Here is an 18,267-nt window from a genome sequence, read left to right as displayed (position 1 = left end):
AACCATTCAGCATATGTCCTGTCCAGTCTGTGGACTGCACCAAGAACATAGGCCTCAGTGTCGCAAGCCGGAATGGGAACGAGAACGTTCCCGGTCCCAAGCCCCAAACCTGTCCGGCTCCTGTTTCCCAGAAAAAAATTCTCAGGAGGGAACCAGTGAGAGATCATGAACACCCTCACCCTGCCTGCTGAAGACCGAAGTCCTGGCAGGTAAGTGAGGCCATAGGTGGTCATCAACCTGTGATAACGATGTCCACCCATGTCAGGAAGAGCAGTCCTGCTCACACGAACATGAGCAGGAGCTGTCCCATGGGAATGCTTCAATCTACTAAGCCAAGGTTTCTACAAGGGAAGAAGACTGAGCAAGGGATCCACTCTTGCCTTGCCTGAGCGACCGAACTGGTTTCTGGCCACTATCCCAGGGCCCCTGGCCTGTTCTCTTGAAGTGCAGAAGGGGGGTGAGGGAGCACCTGCATGCCCTCTGCTCACCTTCCCTCACTGGCATGCATTGGCAACTGGGACTGGGTCTGTAGACCAGGGATCCTTACCGACCCGGTAGATGGGCTACCAGTGCCAGTACCAGTGCAGTTCCGGGCCACCGGGACTGCTACCAGTACACTGGGGGTCTGAAGAACCCCAGGTAGCAGTTGCACCTATGCTGTCAGCAATGGGAGCAGCAGTACCACGGTACTACTAGCACGAAACCATGGATAGTACTGACAGCCCAAGTAGGTGGCCTACTGGGGCTGGTACCAGTACACCGGGAATCTGAAGAAACCCATGTAGCTGTTGCACCCATGCACTCAGCACCAGAAGCAGCAGTACCACTAGTCAGAGACCAGGGCTGGTACTGAAGGCCCGGGTAGGAAGTTTACCGGGGCCAATACAAGTACACCAGGGGTCCAAAGAACCCCAGGTAGTAGTTGCACCCATGCACTCAGCAATGGGAGCAGAGTACCCCTAGCAGGACCAGGGCTGGTACTGAAGGCCAGGGTAGGAAGCCTACCAGGGCAGGTACCAGTATACCGGGGATCGAAGAACCCCAAGTAGCGGTTGCACCAGTGCGCTCGGCAACAGGAGTATAGGTACCATGGTACTGCTGGCAAGTGCACCTTTGGCAACAGCGTGTAGAGGAGAACAATACTCAGAGATGTTGTTTACAGCAGTATCTGGGAACTCAATCCCAATATTGCAGGAGGTTACCAAGGGAGTAGGAGCAGTCCTACAACTAGCAGACACCATGGCCAGTAAGTCATCCCAGGCACGGTCGGAGTAGATACCGGCAAGCCCTTCAAGCCTAAGAGTGATCATTAAGTTCAAAAGACACTTGGCTCTCCAGAAAGGCCTAGAAAGGTGCACAGCTCTCTAAGGCCCTTGGCCTCCAACTTACCTGAAAAAGAAGTCTGGTTAGATTGTTTATTACACTCATGTCACAGTGTGACATACAATAATAAACATAGATCAACCTCAAAAAAGAGAGAAACCGAATAGCACACAGTCTGTCCTTCCCTGGATACCGCCTAACTCTTCGGTTTCCTCTTCAAAAGGCTACAGTGATTGAGGGTTCTGTATATATATATAAAACACAAACAGCAATCACACAAACATATATCAACAAAAAACCAAATAGAAAAGAAAGCAAATGGCAGTTGGGCAGAGAAGCGCAGAGACGTCTTGACATGATGGCAGCCGAAAGCAAAGTGGTGAGCAGACCATTTAGTGGGCGAGGCTTCCCCTCTACTGTCGGTAGTTAACAACCTTGTCTGAAAGTTGAGCAGCTGTTCCAGCTCAAGTCCACAAGCTGTATCCTATGTAAAGACCAGAGGTCTGTATTTGTGTAGTAGCAAAAATCTGTTCCTAAATTAGTGGTGAAAACTGAAGCAAGACAGAGTTAACGAAAGCAAGCAACTTAAAGGGAGGTGACAAAGGGAATGAATGAAAAGAAAAGGAGGACAGCTGTACAAGAGGATGATGCATAAAACATTTTGTAATACCTACAGTGCACTGCTTAAGGCACACTGTATGCAATTACCCACTGCAGTCAGGGATCAGTGAAACTGTATTACTACAGCCAGTCTCTTTTCTTAGACTTGGAAAAAGATATCCATAAAGTGATGTGTTTTTACTCTGTATGAAAACACTTCCTTACGTATCCATGATAATGAAGTAGGGATGTAATAAACAAAAATCACACATCTGCATCTCCAGTTGGAAGAAAAAATCTATATAATGAGAACAGCAAAATATGGTACACTGAAATGAGCAGGGTAGCAATATCCTGTCTCTATTAAATATGACCAATTCTCACTCAGTGTCATGTTTAGTATTCCTCCTGCAGCTTCATCAGTTAGAAAAGGCTTGCCTTATTCACAAAAGGCAGATAAAACAGATGTAAAATATTATAGTTTTCATTTATACAATAACACATTACAGTTTTGGTTACCTGTTGATACTTTTCTGTAATCTGCTGTACATCATCCTGAGACTGTTGTAGTTGACTCTCTATATATTCCTGTGACAGGAAAAGATACTGGATAATCAGTTGAGCTAGTCGATACATTTTCAGAAGGCTTCGTTGACCTGAAGGTGTGCTAAGGTCAAACTCAGCTTCAGCATCACAAAAGGTTACATGTGAAATATTTTCTTGAAGAAATTCTATACTACATCCAGATGCTAGATCATGAAGATCAACTGAAGCCAGTTTATGCCAGTCAACCCTCTCTCGTCTCTGAGAGGGAAACTCCACAGTTGGAGGAATGACTGATCCCCCAGCCGGAGACATAGAACCCAACCTGGTCCTCATCATAAGCTTTTCCTTGGATGCTCTTGTTCAAAGTGTTGCATATTCATTCTGAAAGATAAAAAATTTATGAAGCACATTTGCAAAGATAGCTTACTGTTTATGTGCAATAATCTGTTAACCTGTTTAGTATTCTAAAGGCTGTTACAAAATTTAAGATCACAGAGACCTCTAATTATAGCCAAAATGACAAACTTTTTAAGTAATTTGGATTTTTCCTAATATACAAACATGAGGTTTTTACACGTGGAAATACCTTCAGCGCAACTGGAACTGGCCGGTTAACTTTAAACATGGTGGCTAAGATAGTTAACTACTGACGGTATGGTGGAGTCCTGCCCACCCAGAAGGTAAGCACTCTCTTTACCTATTGGCCCAGGTAGCAGCAGAATGGGGTAGTAGCAGAATGGGTGGCTTGAGGTGGACTATATACGTAAAAACCTCAGGTTTGTATGTTAGGAAAAATACAAATTACTTGAAAAGTTTGTCATTTGTTCCTGCACAAATACAAACCTTTGGTCTTTACATGTGGAAGACTTACTTCTTGGTAGGAGGATTCTGAGTAAGCCTCTAAACCGAATGGTAGTTTGCCTCACCTGGGCCACACTTCCTGATCATGTAGAGCAAAGGAAGGAATCCCATGCCTCTGGCATGTTGAACATGATTGTGTCCAACTGCCAGACTTCTGGTCCTTTCAAATTAATTGGTTTGTGTAGCATCATTAATTCGAAAAAGGCTTGGATGAACCTATAGTGTCAGGAACAATAAAAGCTAAAGATAACCAACAGGTTTGTTTTATTGTCAGCCCCTCTCTCCCCTTGCTAGCAAGAGGGGAGGAACTGCTTCTATTAATCTACAGTACATTAGATAATAGAAAGGATACCGGTACTCAGTAGTATAACTCACCTGCACTGCATGCCCATTCAGCACGTGACGGCCTAGCTAACCGTCCCTCCACCTGCTGGGAGAGGAAGGGTATAAAGAGAAAGGGAGGAGGCCAGTCACTCACACATGCTCTCTCTTTCACAACTGTACACCTTAAGCAAGATGCTACCTGTCCCTCTAGAAGGGCTGGATGAGCTACACAACTTCTTGAGCAGCCACCACAGGACCCAAGGAAAAAGTGTCCAAGGACCTATGGGCAACGTCCCGAAGGTAGGAGGAGGTGAATGTGGTCTGTTGTGACCACACTCCTGCCTTTAGTACCTGAGGAACCGACAGGTTCTTCCTGAATGCGAGGGACAGACCAACGCCCCTGACTTCACAAGCTCTCACCCGGAACGTACTGTCGCCCACCTCATCAGACTTACAGTACACTCGTTTGACCGTCTCACAAAGCCAGAAAGAAATAGTGTTCTTGGACACCTCTTTCTTGGTAGAGCCAGTACTAACAAGAGTCATCAACGATCAGGCCTGAGATGTCGAGTCCTCTTAAGATAGTACCGCAGCACCCTAACTGGACACAGTAGCATCTCGTCTGGATCATTACCAACAAAGTTCTCTAAGGAGGGGATCGAGAAGGACTCAAATCTGGCATCAGGGACTGACGAATTATGAGTCTGCTACGAATTCCGGGACAAATTCGAGCATGACAGATCCCATCCCCTCGAGTGCTTAACGTAGAAGGAAAGGCCATGTAGCTCGCTGACTCTCTTCACCGATGCCAGGGAAAGCAAGAAAACAGTATTGAGAGTCAGATCCCTGTAAGATGACTCTCGTAGGGGCTCATAGGGTGGACAAGTCAGGCTCCTAAGAACAACAGCCTCATCCCACTCAGGGGGCCTGAGTTCTCTGGGGAGGGTGGGGGGAGCAAGACTGTTCGAAGCTCCTCATCAGCATAGAGATCTCCCACAAGGAAGAGAGATCGATGCCTTTCAGGCGAAGGACCAGGCCCAGGGCAGACCTGTAGCCCCTGACAGCTGAGACAGAGAGAAGCTTCTCACAGCAAAGGAGGACAAGAAAGTCCACTACCTGCTGAAGAGTAGCTCTGATCGGAGAGATAACCCCCGTCTATGACACCAACCACAGAAGATGGCCATTTCCCCTGGTGCACAGCCGCAGAGGATTTTCAAAGGTATCCAGACATCTCTGTCACTGTGCGGCGAGAAAAGGCTCTCGCTCGCAAGAGATGCTGGACAACCTCCAGCCGTGAGGTGACGGCATCTACATGGACTGGTGGTACCTTTCTACATGTGGCTGGCATAGGAGGTTGTGCCAAGGGGGGAATCCCTCTCAGTGCCTCTGAAAGTAGAGCTAGCAGGTCTGGATCCCATACAACATGTGGCCATTTGGGAGCCACCAGGGTCATTCTGATCATTACCCTGTTGATCACCAAGCAAATCAGACAGAAAGGAGGGAAGTCATAAGCTTCGAGATTGTCCCATGGGTGTTGAAAGGCATCTTCTGCTGCTGCCAATGGGTCCGAAACGACAGAGCAGAACACCAGCAGCTTTCTGTTGTGCCAGGCTGTAAACAGGTTTATCATCGGTCCGCCAAAAAGGCCAAACAAATTCTCTGTAATGTTTGGCGCAGAGACCACTCTGTCCCTATCACCAGACCCTGGCGACTGAGCTTGTCTGCCACTACATTCCTCTTGCCTGGATTGTATCTGACTGACAGCTCTACTGAGTTTGCAACTGTCCACTCGTGCACCTGCAATGTCAACCTGTGGAGCTGAAGGGACACCAGTCCCCCATGCTCGACAGGCAGCCCCCGCCCCCCACCAACGGCAGCATGTGGGAAGGAATGTCGCCCCTAGCATCCTCCTCCCTTCTTCTTACCCTTGCTACCTCTCCTGGGCTGGGAAGGGGGCTGAAAGGGGCACTCCTGCACACCCTTTCTGGCGGGACAAAAGAAGGCTGGGTATTCCTATGAAGGCCCTCCAAAGTCTGGGACTTCTTAGGCCCTGTAGAGGAAGTGCCAGCCTGACCTGAAGGTCAGGCTGCAGTGGCATGCAAAGACCCAGAGGTCTTGGCCATTGCCTGGTGAAGGAGACAGTCGTTGTTATCCACCCTCCATCTGTCCACCACAGCATCCACTTGCTCTCTAGGGAAGAGAGAAGTAGAACCCAGCAATGGTCCATTTCTTAAGGCCACAGCAGACTCGGGACCGACGAACTTGGTGATCCGAGTCAGGACTGCGTCCCTCCTCTTCAACACCAAGCTTGCCCACAGGTTAGCTGTCTGGTGGGACTAAGCAGGGGATGGCCCTACTTCCATACAGCATCATCCTCTTGAAGATGGCTTCCTCTTCAGGGTTCCCCGAACCCGAGGAGGAAGAGGGGGCGATCTTGGACACTGACAGTAACCAATGATCAAGCCAAGAGACTGCCTGGAATGCTGCCATAGCAGTAGATTCCAATGCCACTGAATCCTGCTGCGAGGGGGAAACTCCCTCCACACGGAACTGGTCCAGCGACAGACCCAGGCCCAAACAAACCAGGTCTGGGTCAACCTGTTTTGTCAGCAGTAGAGTCTACGAGGGCATGTAGAATCTCTTCTGACGAGGGAGAGGAGGAGAAGGAACAATCTTAACATGCGGCTGGACCGCAGTGAGTTCTCCTGCCCAGATACAGTAAAAGAGAACTTGCTTGGTCCAGAACCCCTTTGGCAAGATCCGACCATGGCATACCCGCCAAAGCTCTCGGCTCATTGTGAGGTCCCCAATAGGCTTTGAGGGCAGACGGACACTCCACAGGGGTGGCCATGGTCTCTTCCTCAATATCGTTATACTGTACTGACGTATCAGTGGAATGATTTCAACGTAGGTCCTCTGCAGTTCAGGGGTGTCCGTGTCCTGGGTAAAAGGACCCTCGAGCCCTTCCAGGTCACTGTCCTCCCGGGCTACTCTCTCCACTGGGGAGAGACCCTCATCAGACCCCCTGGCCCCTCTCCACCACTTGAGTATAACAGGTCTGATCCGAGAACTGAACCGGGGGTGGAATCTTTCATGGGTGGGCTGGGGTGGGAAGGCAAAAGATCCCAATCTCGAGCCCTAGGGACAGGTGAGAAGGGCCTAGCACCCTTCATGGACCATCTGGAGGCCAAAGCCCTGATAGGTGAGGAAGGCTGTGGGCAGTTGTCAACCCACAGTGACGACGGCCACATGGGTCTGGGAGAGCGGACCCATTCACTTGAACATGGAAGGGGGGCTGTACTGGGGAGAGCAGTCCCGTTCATGCAAATACGGACAGGGGCTATCCCTAGGACATGCTGCAGTCTTCTTCAAGGCTGTGGCCTCAACAGACAAAGAAGACTGGACAGGGAACCTCCTCATTACTGTCCCACATGAGTGGACCTGTGGGCCAACTTCACTTCTCTGGGTCCCTGGCACTGTTCCTGTGCAGGAACGTGCAGGGGGTGAGGCAGCACCTGCTCACTGGAGACTCCCACTCTCTCGTTTGGCCATGCCCTGGTCTGTAAACCACGAACACTTGCCTGTGTAATGGGAGTCCGTGGGACGCTGTGCAGCGGTAGAAGAACCTTTACCAGCCCGTGGAAGAGACTTCCTCGGACTGGTATCTGTGACTTGGGGGTCCATGGAGCCCTGTGCAACAGTTGCTCCCAATACACAGGGGTCTGTGCAGTGGTGGAAGGTTCTTTACCAGCCTAGGAAGGTAACTTTCGGGGACTGGTTTCGGTGACACGGGGGTTCATGGAGCCCTGTGCAATGATTCCTGTGTCCATGGACAGGAGAGACCAAATGAGAGATCCCTTTGCCTTTTCTGCGGAAGAAGGCTGACTATTGGAGGACCTACGGGCCTTCTTACGGTAGGGAGAAGCAACCTCCTTCTTCCTCCGCTCTGTCCGAGTACCAGGAGTTTTGGAAGAAGGGGAGGAGGTGGTAGCACATGATGAAGATGAAGATGAATGATGACTCTTCTTTCTCTTTGACCTCTTCTTGCGGTCATGGCAGGTCTTCTCACATAGGCTCCTAGATCTGGTAGATATAGTCACTGTTGCCGTGGTAACGTTAACTGAAGCAGCAGTCACTGGAGGGGCATGTGAGGCCCTCAAGTGGGAGATCAAGCCCTGCACCAAAGGGAGGGCCAAAGCTCCCTAAGCCCTTGTCTCCCCCAAAACATGGAAAGGAAGCCGGGTTGGTGGTGGCACTTTCCCTTCACTCTGAGAGGGATGAATCCCCCCTCAGAGCAGTCTCTGTTCATTCAGAGGGGGAGGAATCCCCCTTTGAACAAACAGAGACCGCTGGTGAAAAGTCGTCCTGGGTCATGTCCATCCCCCCAACACCGACTCTCGCCTGACAAAGCAGAAGGAGATGACAAAGGGGAGGCCACTCCCTTAGGAGTGGCAATAATGAGAGGCAGCTTAGACAGAGGAAGGAAGGAACCAGAGGCATTGGCAATCCTCGGTGTCACCAGGGGGGTGTTGCCCTCAGACAACATCAGGGAAACCTTCCTCTTATACTTCCTCTTCTAGGAAAACTGCACACATTGTTCTGACAGCCAGACACGATGCTCAGAACAAGGACTAAGCTGGTTGCATTTATGCTTCCTGCAGTGGGTGCACAACGAATGCAGATCAATCTCACAGGAGGAGAGAAAGCAATTGCAGGATTTGTCAGCAGTGACCAGGCAATGCCTCATACCACTAGGCTTCCTATCCTTAGGCTTAGAAGAGTTGTGGGTTTGCATATTTAAAACTGCAAATCACAACAACAAACATTGAATACACAAGTATACACAGATATACACAGTATTCACAAAATATCACAAAGAACTACAATCAAAAACTAAAAGGTGGTCGAACGGCAGGCAGGCAGAGGCAACACGTCTCTCTCTGACAGCAGCTGAAGGTAAAGTGAGTGTATACAGACTGGGTGGGCGGGACTCACACCCTACCGTCGAGTTAAACAGCCGGTTCCAGCTGCGTTGAAGGTATTTCCACATGTAAAGACCGAAGGTTTGTATTTGTGTACGAACAAATTCTTTTTTACTAATAAAATACCCAGAGGCTTTCTACGTGCCATAGATAGCTGTAATCACATCACTGACAGGACAGTACCCCAAAATGGTAAATGTGTTCTGGTAAAGCTATTTGTGTATAAAGAGCTAGAAGCAATTAGAAAAGATGGTAGTTGGTCCTTTACATTAGGAAGACTCACTGGTTGGAGGGAGGAATCTGAGTGAGTTTCTATGAACTGACTGGAGTTCACCACACCTTGTCTTCCCTTCCTGGTTGATAGAGCGAGGTAGGGGAAAACTGCCTCTGACAAAATGATCGGGTTGTAAGAAACGAGGGATCAATTGTCAGACTTCTGGGTCCCTTTGCATGAAAGAGGAATTGTCAGTTCATACAAAGTAGGCTAGGAAGAACTTGGAGTCAGTGACATTAAGGCAATCACAAGCATTGGGTTTTTCTTATTGTCACGGTGTTGCAGAGGACTTCAAGAGATATCCAGCTATATCTGTTGCCACTTGCAAGGAAAGCTTGAAGATCTCCCAGTCCTGAACACACAGGGATGTACTGCCTGAAGAACTGCTTCTTGTGTAGCTGCTACAGGAGGTTGGGTCAAGCAGAACTCTTCTCGATGCCTCGGAAGCAAAGTTATCAGGTCGGGTGAAAGGCGAAGTCTTCCAGCATTTGTTTGTAACTCAGGGTAAGCAATGCTTGTGAACCCCTAGCGAAACAGAAAAACACGGAGGGAAAAACGTAGATATCGATTTTTCCCAAAAAGACAGCATGCCTCACCGTAGCAGCCCCTGGGCCTAGTACGAAGGAGAGAGAAAAACTGCCGACTTTGTTGTGCAGGGAGCAACAGGAAGACAGTAGGGATCTCTCAGTCGAGAAGTCTCTTCATGAATCTTCATGAAGAAAAGAGTGAACAGCATGTTCCGTCCCGATCACTCAAACCCAAGGCCAAGCTCACCTACCAATACATCCCCACCAGGAATGCATCTGGCTAATTGAGCTGTCGAGTGCCCTATAAAACACTCGAATACCTGCAAATGTCAACAGACGAAACAGAAGGAAAAAAAAAAGATTCCCTCTTGTTTGTCGACGAATGCCACTACTGTGGTTTTGTTGTTCAATGAAACCACTGAGTGTCACAAAACTCATCCTGAATTCTCAGAAGACCAAAAGGCTGCCTTGAGTCCAGGATGTTGATGAGAAGGTACTAAACGTCTCGGTCACACAACTTCAAGACAAAGTCTTACAGGTGTGCGCCTATTCCTCAATCAGTGAATCCATAAGTAGATACACGATGTGAGGGGAATATGCAAGCACATTTGAAGGTTCATTCAATCAAGCTTTAGCCTAACTCTTTCCTCATACTTCGAAGAGGAAAGAAGGACGGAGGAATGGAAGCAGACCTCCATTCTCCACCATGGGGTAGCTTCTGCGAAATGACAGGATACCAAGACGATTAGCTCTAGCTGGGCTGGCATTTCCTGAATCGGGAGCACATGAGAGGAAGCGGGATGGAAGTTTGCTGAAAAGAATTGCTGAGACCCAAGGAAAACAGATACTTCTGAAGGAATCCATTCCCAGGTTTCGGCAATGTTGCTGCCAGCTCCACAGACTTGATAAGTATCCTTTTCATCCAGGCATCAGCAGTAGGAGAACTTCTTCCCGGTCGATACTTCTTTCTCTCTTCCCTTCTTCCCTCCTCCCTTATAGAAAAGAGGGTGGAAAGAGACACAGTTATGCGCACTCTCCTAGAAGGGAAAAAGAGGGCTATGTGTTCAGCAATCTTCTTCCGAGGCCTGGGACTTCTTAGGAATTGAGGGGGGCTGGCTTGAACTCAAGGTCGAGTCGAGATGACTAAGACCCGAAGGTCTTGGCCATTGTCCAAAGTTACAAGGCAGTGCCCTGGTACAAACCTTGATTACCAAGGTATATGGCAAATCTCTGAAAGAGAAAGGCAAAACCAAGTAAAGGTTTGTTCCTAAGGGTTGAGCTACCTCGGGACTTACGAAACCGGAGATCCGAATTGGGACAAAGTCCTTCTTTTTAGCACCAGAACTGCCCACAGAACTGCAGTCGGCACGACCCTCCGAGGCAAGAAGAATTCGTACTCTGTCGAGGCAGGGGAGCAGCTTGGTGTCTCGACCTGAATGAACTTGTCCGAAGAAAAGAATTCATCTGGTCGAGAACGCTCTCGGAGGCAAGGACCACGGCTGCCCCCTACACTCTCGGCCCCTCAGGAACTGCAAGGGTTGCGAGTAATGAAGATTATTCACTGGGGGAGCTGTGGTCCAGTCCAGGGATCCTCGCACTGACGAATAGGTGCGAAGTTCTCCGAAAAACGAGGCAATTGCAACTTGAAGAGGAAGATCCTCGCTGCTTCTGAAGCGTGAAACTCTTGTACCTCTCTCCTTGGAGGGAGACCTTGACAGATCCCAAGAAACCCTCCTAGGCTACCTGGTTGTACTACAAGACAATCGGGGGACCGACGCCAAAAGCACGCCAGGCAGCCGAACTCTGAAGACAAATTCGTCGGAGCTCTCTCAGTCCATCTCGCGCCTCTTGGAACAACTGAGAGGAAAAGAGAACTGGTGAGGAGAAAGAGTACCTCTATCTGTCCTGCCAGTAAGACCAGCAGGAGAAGCGGACCCTGAGCAATAATCAACTGAAGGAGATTACTGCCACACAGAGGAAGAAGGGAGCTCATGCCGTGGCAAAGCACTTTCCTGGGAAGAGCAGAAAGTTCATTTGAACAGAGCCGAGAACCCGATTCGGAAAAACCGAGTGGGGCCGAGCCAAGCCGATCACGCGAAAGCGATCCAGACGACTGGGTGGTATGCGGTGGCCTGGGAGGCAAGCGGGGCAAGCCGAGCTGAGCCAGTCTTGCAAGTGCAACCAGGGGCTGGGCCGTGCGAGCAAGCCAAGCGAGCCGATCGCACAGAACACAATCGGAACTGGACAGGGCGGAACTCGTCTCCCATGAACTAACGCTAGATTCCCAAACTCTAAACTCCTTCGAGGCCAAGGCCCCTCTAGAAGAAGGTTCAAAGAGGAATTCTGTGTTTGCTATCCTGCATGCTTGAACCCCAAGGTTCAAGACACGAGGATGAAATGCAGCCAAGCAACCGAAGCAGCTGGCAGGCAGTATCGAGACACCTGGTCTTTCGGTACCCGGACACCTGGCGTCTTGGCAGTGAGACACCTGGGTGTCTTGGCACCAAGACACCTGGGTTTCCCGGCACTTTCTCTCGTCCTGTGCCTCTCGTCAGGAGAGCGCTTGTGATTCATAGGATTCGAACAACCCACAAGACTCCCAAAAATTGGGAGCAGCTGCTTTCGGTTTCCTAAGAAATCGAAAAGAGCCAGGCACAGAACCAGTCTTAGACGCAGACTTCTGAGACTGGCAATGAGGGTGCAACCTCTCAAGGCCGCGTTCTCGCGGCCCCCAAAATACCAGACCCTACAGGAGAATGCAAATCGGTTCCCGCCCGAGGACGGGAAACGCCAACAAGAGAAACTTGTTTCCCAGAAGAGAGTCAGTCCCTTAGAAGTCCCGCAGGACTCCCGAAGGGAATCTCTTCCCTGCTTCTTCTGGTGTTTGAACCGATAGGGTCGAGACACCAGGCTGGGAACCCGACCAAGCACTGGTAAGCACTCGGGGAGCGCTTGTGGTGCTAGCAGGAAGAGCTGAGACACATGGGTGCCTCGGCCCTTTTTCTCGCACTGCTCCCGAACTGGGACGGGGAGAGTACTCTCCAGACCAGATCAGGATACTCGATATTCCACTGAATCTCTAGCACTCAGAGCAGCTCGCGAACGAGCGCCAAAGCAGCCCCCATCTTAGAGACAGAACCTTTAGGACTGGGAACGGGATTGCAAACCGAGGTCTTCATGCCTGTGGCTCCCAAAACACAAAACCCAGGGCTATGCGAACCAGTTTCCTAACCCTAAGGTTGGGAACAGCCAAAAAGAGACCCACTGCCTCCTTGGAAGGAGGCAGTCCCTAGAAGCCCAAGGGCATCAAGGGGAAAGAAGCAGCCTTCCTCTCCTTCAGTCGACGAAGGTCTGTCCAGTTCCTGGGACCCCCTCGAACCTGAGGAGAGGAGGGGAAGAGGCAGCAGAAGATGAAATCGAAGATAAGTTGAAGAAGGCGGTGGCTACTTCCACAGGGTGACTTCCTTCACCTTCACTCCGACATCGTCTACAGGATGGTGGACACGAAACATCGTAACCTCCAGGGCAGCTAGGCAGGAACACAACGGAAGCGGCCTAGGACACGACCACCAGGAGAAGCAGCAGGCATGATCACAATAGCCGATGCAGTAGCTAGGGAAGCGGTTCGGAAGGCAGGAGCTGCTGCAATGGCCAGGAATGTCACTTCCACAGGGTGACTTCCTTCACCTTCACTCCGACACCTTCTACAGGATGGCAGACATCGTAACCTCCAGGGCAACTAGGCAGGAATGCAATGGAAGCAGCCCAGGACACAACCACCAGGAGAAGTAGCAGGCACGATCAGGACAGCCGATGCAGGAGCTACAGAAGTGGTTCGGAAGGCAGGAGCTACAGCAATGGCAAGGAACGTCACCAGCAGCGACAGGAACGATCAGGATGGCTGCGGCAGGAGACCAGGAAGAGCAACCCAGAGACTGTCGTTGATTGAATTAACAGAAGCATAACACAGGAAACAGCAGGAGCAGATGGACCACAGATACGCCAGAGGCAGTGCCACAGCATACATGAAGGCCAGCAATGACAGAGATCAATCCACATCGGCAGGAACAGAGTCAGAACGATCCCGACGTGGAACTATGCCATTCCAACCAGGTACTGTGGTCAATCCCGAAGCAACACTGAATGAACGTCGGGACTCCTTCATGCTAGATATCCCCTGAGATATCCAGCCAGCTACTGCTGTGCCTGCGATGCTCACTGTCAACCCAAAAGAAAAAGTAAAGATGATTAGTAGAGGGAGACTCCTCTCACTACGAGGGGAACTAACTGTCCTACGCAGCGAGAGGAGGCCCCTCAGAAGAGGTCGCCTGACTGCCTGTGCCCCCTCCCTCCAGTCTTTGCCCGACAAGCGAGCGAAGAGGGTGAAGGAGAGACATCTCTACCGAAGGAGAGATAAGGAAGAAACCACAGGGAGAGAGAGGGAGAAGGAAGGAGGGGAGGCCACCATGGGCGCTGTGGAAGCGGGACTTACCGACAACGCCTGCAACACCCCCACCCCGCAACTCTCTATAGCACAGGCGGTGAAAACACAACTCAGCACAAGTAGGAAGGAAGAAGTCATGCCCTTGTACATGGAGGGCGGGAGCCCAAGAAGGGAAGCGAACTCTTATGTCCCGATCATTGAAGGGGCGTGAAGATATTACGTCCCAATCTCATATCTCTGAACGGACTGGGAAATGCCTTCAGCATCTAAATAAAGGGCTCCTGGAAGAGAAGCATTACCACTCGGTTACGCCCCCCTAAATACGCCCTTGGCCATCAAACCCGAGACAGACGCAGGGGAACAATGGCTTATGCAAGGTTGTCACAAATCGTGGGTTTGTATTAATAAATATCAAACACATGCAACATATACACAAAAATACAGGAAGATCCCACCGGGATAATAAAGAACTTAACAACAGTCAGGTAAATACATGTAGATCCAAAAACACGTCTGCAACGCATGACGGCTGAAAGCAGACTGGAATGTTTACATCCGGGCAGACAGGTATTCCCGCCTACCTGGTAGTAGTTACTGCCTAACCACCTTGTTCAAAAGTTTAACGGCCATGTCCAGCTTCGCCGTAAGTAATTCCTAATGTAAAGGACTGATGGTTTGTATATCGTGTCAGAGCAAAAGTAGGGTTGCATTATGTCAGAATGTACAATTATATCAAAATATCACAATTTTTAAAGTAAATTGTATTTTTCCTAACTACTGAATACATTAGGGATTACTTTCAGGCATAGGCTGGAAATGGCCGTTGAACTTCAAACAAGGTGGTTAGGCAGTTGACTACTGTCCGGGAGGCGGGAGTACCGCCTGCCTGGATGTAAACATTCCAATTTGCCTTTCGGCCCAGGTATCAGATTGAGGGGTGGCATGAGGTGGGCATAAAGTGTAAAGGACCTCGGGTTTGTATAGTTAGGAAAAATACAATTTACTTTAAAAATTGTGATTTGTTCCGACACAATATACAAACCCTCGGTCCTTTACATTAGGAGACTTACTGGTTGGAGGGAGGAATCTGAGTGAGTCTCTATGAACTGACTGGAGTTCACCACCTTGTCTTCCCTTCCTGGTCATGAGAGCGAGGAAGGGAAAAACTGCCTCTGACAAAAATGATCGGGTTGTAAGAAACGCAGGATCAGTTGTCAGACTTCTGGGTCCCTTTGCATGAAAGAGGAAACGTCAGTTCATGCAAAGTAGGCTAGGAAGAACTTGGCGTCGGATGACACAAAGGCAAATACAAGCATTGGGTTTGTCTTATAGTCATGGTCTCCTTCCTCCCCCTTGCAAGAGGAAGGAGTGGGGTTGCTTCTATCAACCTGAACGGAAAATAGAACGGGAGCTCCCGTTGGGTGCTTACCTGCATCGACCGCCAGATCCAGCATGTAACGGCACATCCGCTCCCTGCCCGTGGGAAGAGAGCCAGGATGGGGAGAAAGAAAGAGGCCAGTCACTCCACATTCATTCTCCCAATCACAACCGTACAACTCAGGCGAGATGCAACCTGTCCTGTTAGAGGAGCCGGGTAAGCTACATAACTTGTTGAGCAGCCACCACAGGACCCAAGGAAAAAGTGACCAAGGACTTGTGTGCAACATCCCGGAGGTAGAAGGAGGTGAAAGTAGTCTGTTGGGACCACACCCCCGCCTTCAGCACCTGTGAAACCAACATGTTCTTCCAGAATGCGAGGGATAGACCAATGCTGCGGACCTCGTGAGCTCTCGGACGAAGCGTACTGGTGTCATCTCCTCCTGCAGCAGAGTACGCTCTCCTTATCATCCCACGAAGCCAGAAAGAGATGGTGTTCTTGGACACTTCTTTCTTGGCCGAGCCAGTACTGTACTAACGAAGAGTCATCGACACTCAGGCCAGAGACGTCGAGTCCTCTTCAGATAGCGCCGCAGCACTCTAACAGGACACAGTAGCATCTCGTCTGGTTCATTACCTACAAAGTCCTCTAGGGAGGGGATCATGAAGGACTCGAACCATGCGTCAGGAACCGAAGGATTCTGAGTCTTCGCTACGAAATCTGGGACGAAATCGAGCGTAACTGATCCCCATCCCCTCAAGTGTTTTACATCGAAGGAAAGTCCGTGAAGTTCGCCAACTCTCTTTGCCAATGCCAGGCCTAGCAGGAAGACGGTCTTGAGGGTCAGATCCCTGTCTGACGACTCTCGTAAAGGCTCGTACGTTGCACGAGTCAGGCTCCTTAGGACGAGAGTCACATCCCACGCAGGGGTCCTGAGATCCTTGGGTGGGCAAGACCTTTCCAAGCTTCTCATTAGTAGAGATATCTCGAAAGAGGAGGAGATGTCTACTCCTTTCAGCCGTAAGACTAGGCCGAGTGCGGCGCAGTAGCCTTTCACAGCTGAAACGGAGAGAAGCTTCTCTCGGTGAAGGAAGACGAGGAAGTCCGTGACCTGCTGAATAGTAGCTCCGACCAGAGAGATACCCCTTCGACGACACCAACCACAGAAGACGGACCACTTTCCCTGGTATACCGCTACGGAGGATCGTCTGAGGTATCCTGCCATCACTCTCGCTCGCAAGAGATGGTGGATAACCTCCAGCTGTGAAGACACGGAATGCACTGCCAGGTGGAACCGCCCTACGTGAGGTTGACACAGCAGGTTGGGCCAGGGGGGATCTCTCTCGGCGCCTCGGAGAGGAGAGCTAACAGGTCCGGATACCAAACAGCCTGGGGCCATTTGGGTGCCACCAGAATCATTCTGAGACTCGGTGTGATCATCACTCAGCTGATCACTCGGCGAATCAGACAGGACAGGGGAAAGGCGTATACGTCGAGGTTGTCCCACGGGTGCTGGAACGCATCCTCCGCAGCGGCCCATGGGTCCGGCATGACAGAACAGAAGACCTGGAGTTTTCTGTTGTGCCGGGTGGCAAACAGATCGATGGCTGGACGCCCCCACAGGTCGAACAGCCTTTCCGCTCGGTCCCTATCACTTGATTCTGGTGGCTGAGCTTGTCTGCCACGACATTCCTCTTGCCTGGAATGTACCTGGCTGACAGCTTTACCGAGTGAGCCAGGGCCCACTCGTGCACCTGCATTGTCAACTAATGAAGCGGGAGGGACACTAGGCCCCCCTGCTTGTTGACATATGCCACTACCTTGGTATTGTCACTCATCAGTACCACAGTGTGTCCCATCACTCGATCCCAGAACTCTTGGAGGGCCAGGAAGCCGCCTTGAGTTCCAGGATGTTGATGTGAAGGCGCTTGTCGTCTCGGTGCCACACTCCCGAAGTCAGCAACTCCTCCAGGTGTGCACCCCATCCCTTGGTCGATGCATGTGAGAACAGTAGCATGTCCGGAGAGGGAGTATGCAGGGATACTCCTATCAAGAGGTTCCTGTTGTCCAACCACCAGCAAAGGTCCTCCCTCACCTCCTCGGAAAGAGGGATGAGGAAGGACTGGGGGTCTCGGGACTGGGACCAATACTCCTTCAGTCTCCACTGAAGAGACCGCAGGTGAAGACGCCCATGAGGCACTAGCTTCTCCAAAGACGACAGGTGACCGATGACGACTTGCCATTGCCAGGCTGGCTGCTCCTGCCGTGACAGGAACAGCTGTGCTGCCTGCCTGAACTTGCTGATACGAGAGTCCGAGGGAAAGACTTTCGCTGCCACCGTGTCTATCAGCATGCCCAGGTACTTTATCCTCTGCTTGGAGATGAGATCTGACTTCTCGAGGTTCACCACGATCCCTAGATCCCGGCAAAACCCAAGGAGCCGATCCCTGTCCTGTAGCAACTGCGAGCGAGAGCCCACCAGGACTAGCCAGTCGTCGAGATACCTCAGTAGATGTATCCCGTGTGAGTGGGCCCAAGCTGACACAAGAGAGAAGACTCGTGAACACCTGGGGAGCGGTCGAGAGCCCGAAACAAAGTGCCCTGAACTGATAGACCATCTCCCCGAGGACAAAGCAGAGGTACTTGCGAGAGGACGGATGAATGGGTATTTGGAAATATGCATCCTTCAAGTCCACCATAAGCATGAAGTCGTTCTCCTTGATGGAAGCAAGCACGGATTGCGCTGTTTCCATCGTAAACCGAGTCTGGTGAACAAAACGGTTCAAGAGAGAAAGGTCTATGACCAGTCTCCATCCCCCTGAGGCTTTCTCTACGAGAAAGACACAGCTGTAAAAGCCTGGAGACTGGTCTGACATGACTTCTACAGCACCCTTGGTCAGCATGGCTTGCACTTCTTGCTGTAGTGAGGTGTCCTTCGGAGATCCTTGGACATTATGTGCAGAGATGGACCGGAGTGTAGGTAAGGGAGGCCGAGGCTCGAAGGGTAG

General features: G+C 50.6%; 1 protein-coding gene across 1 annotated transcript in view; it reads right to left on the bottom strand.

Annotated features, from left to right (window-relative positions):
- The window catches only part of DZIP1 (DAZ interacting zinc finger protein 1), a 69,910-nt gene that overhangs the window by 38,372 nt on the left and 13,271 nt on the right, over positions 1-18,267 (bottom strand). Inside the window, exon 2 of the mRNA XM_067123944.1 lies at positions 2,443-2,850. Within this exon, the coding sequence (XP_066980045.1) occupies positions 2,443-2,805 (363 nt within the window). The 5' untranslated portion in view covers positions 2,806-2,850. The remainder of the gene's footprint in view (positions 1-2,442; positions 2,851-18,267) is intronic.

Source organism: Macrobrachium rosenbergii, chromosome 21 (genome assembly GCF_040412425.1).
Source record: "Macrobrachium rosenbergii isolate ZJJX-2024 chromosome 21, ASM4041242v1, whole genome shotgun sequence".
Taxonomy (NCBI): domain Eukaryota; kingdom Metazoa; phylum Arthropoda; class Malacostraca; order Decapoda; family Palaemonidae; genus Macrobrachium; species Macrobrachium rosenbergii.
The sequence above is the reverse complement of the archived record's forward strand: the minus strand, read 5'-3'. Positions and strand labels throughout refer to the sequence as shown.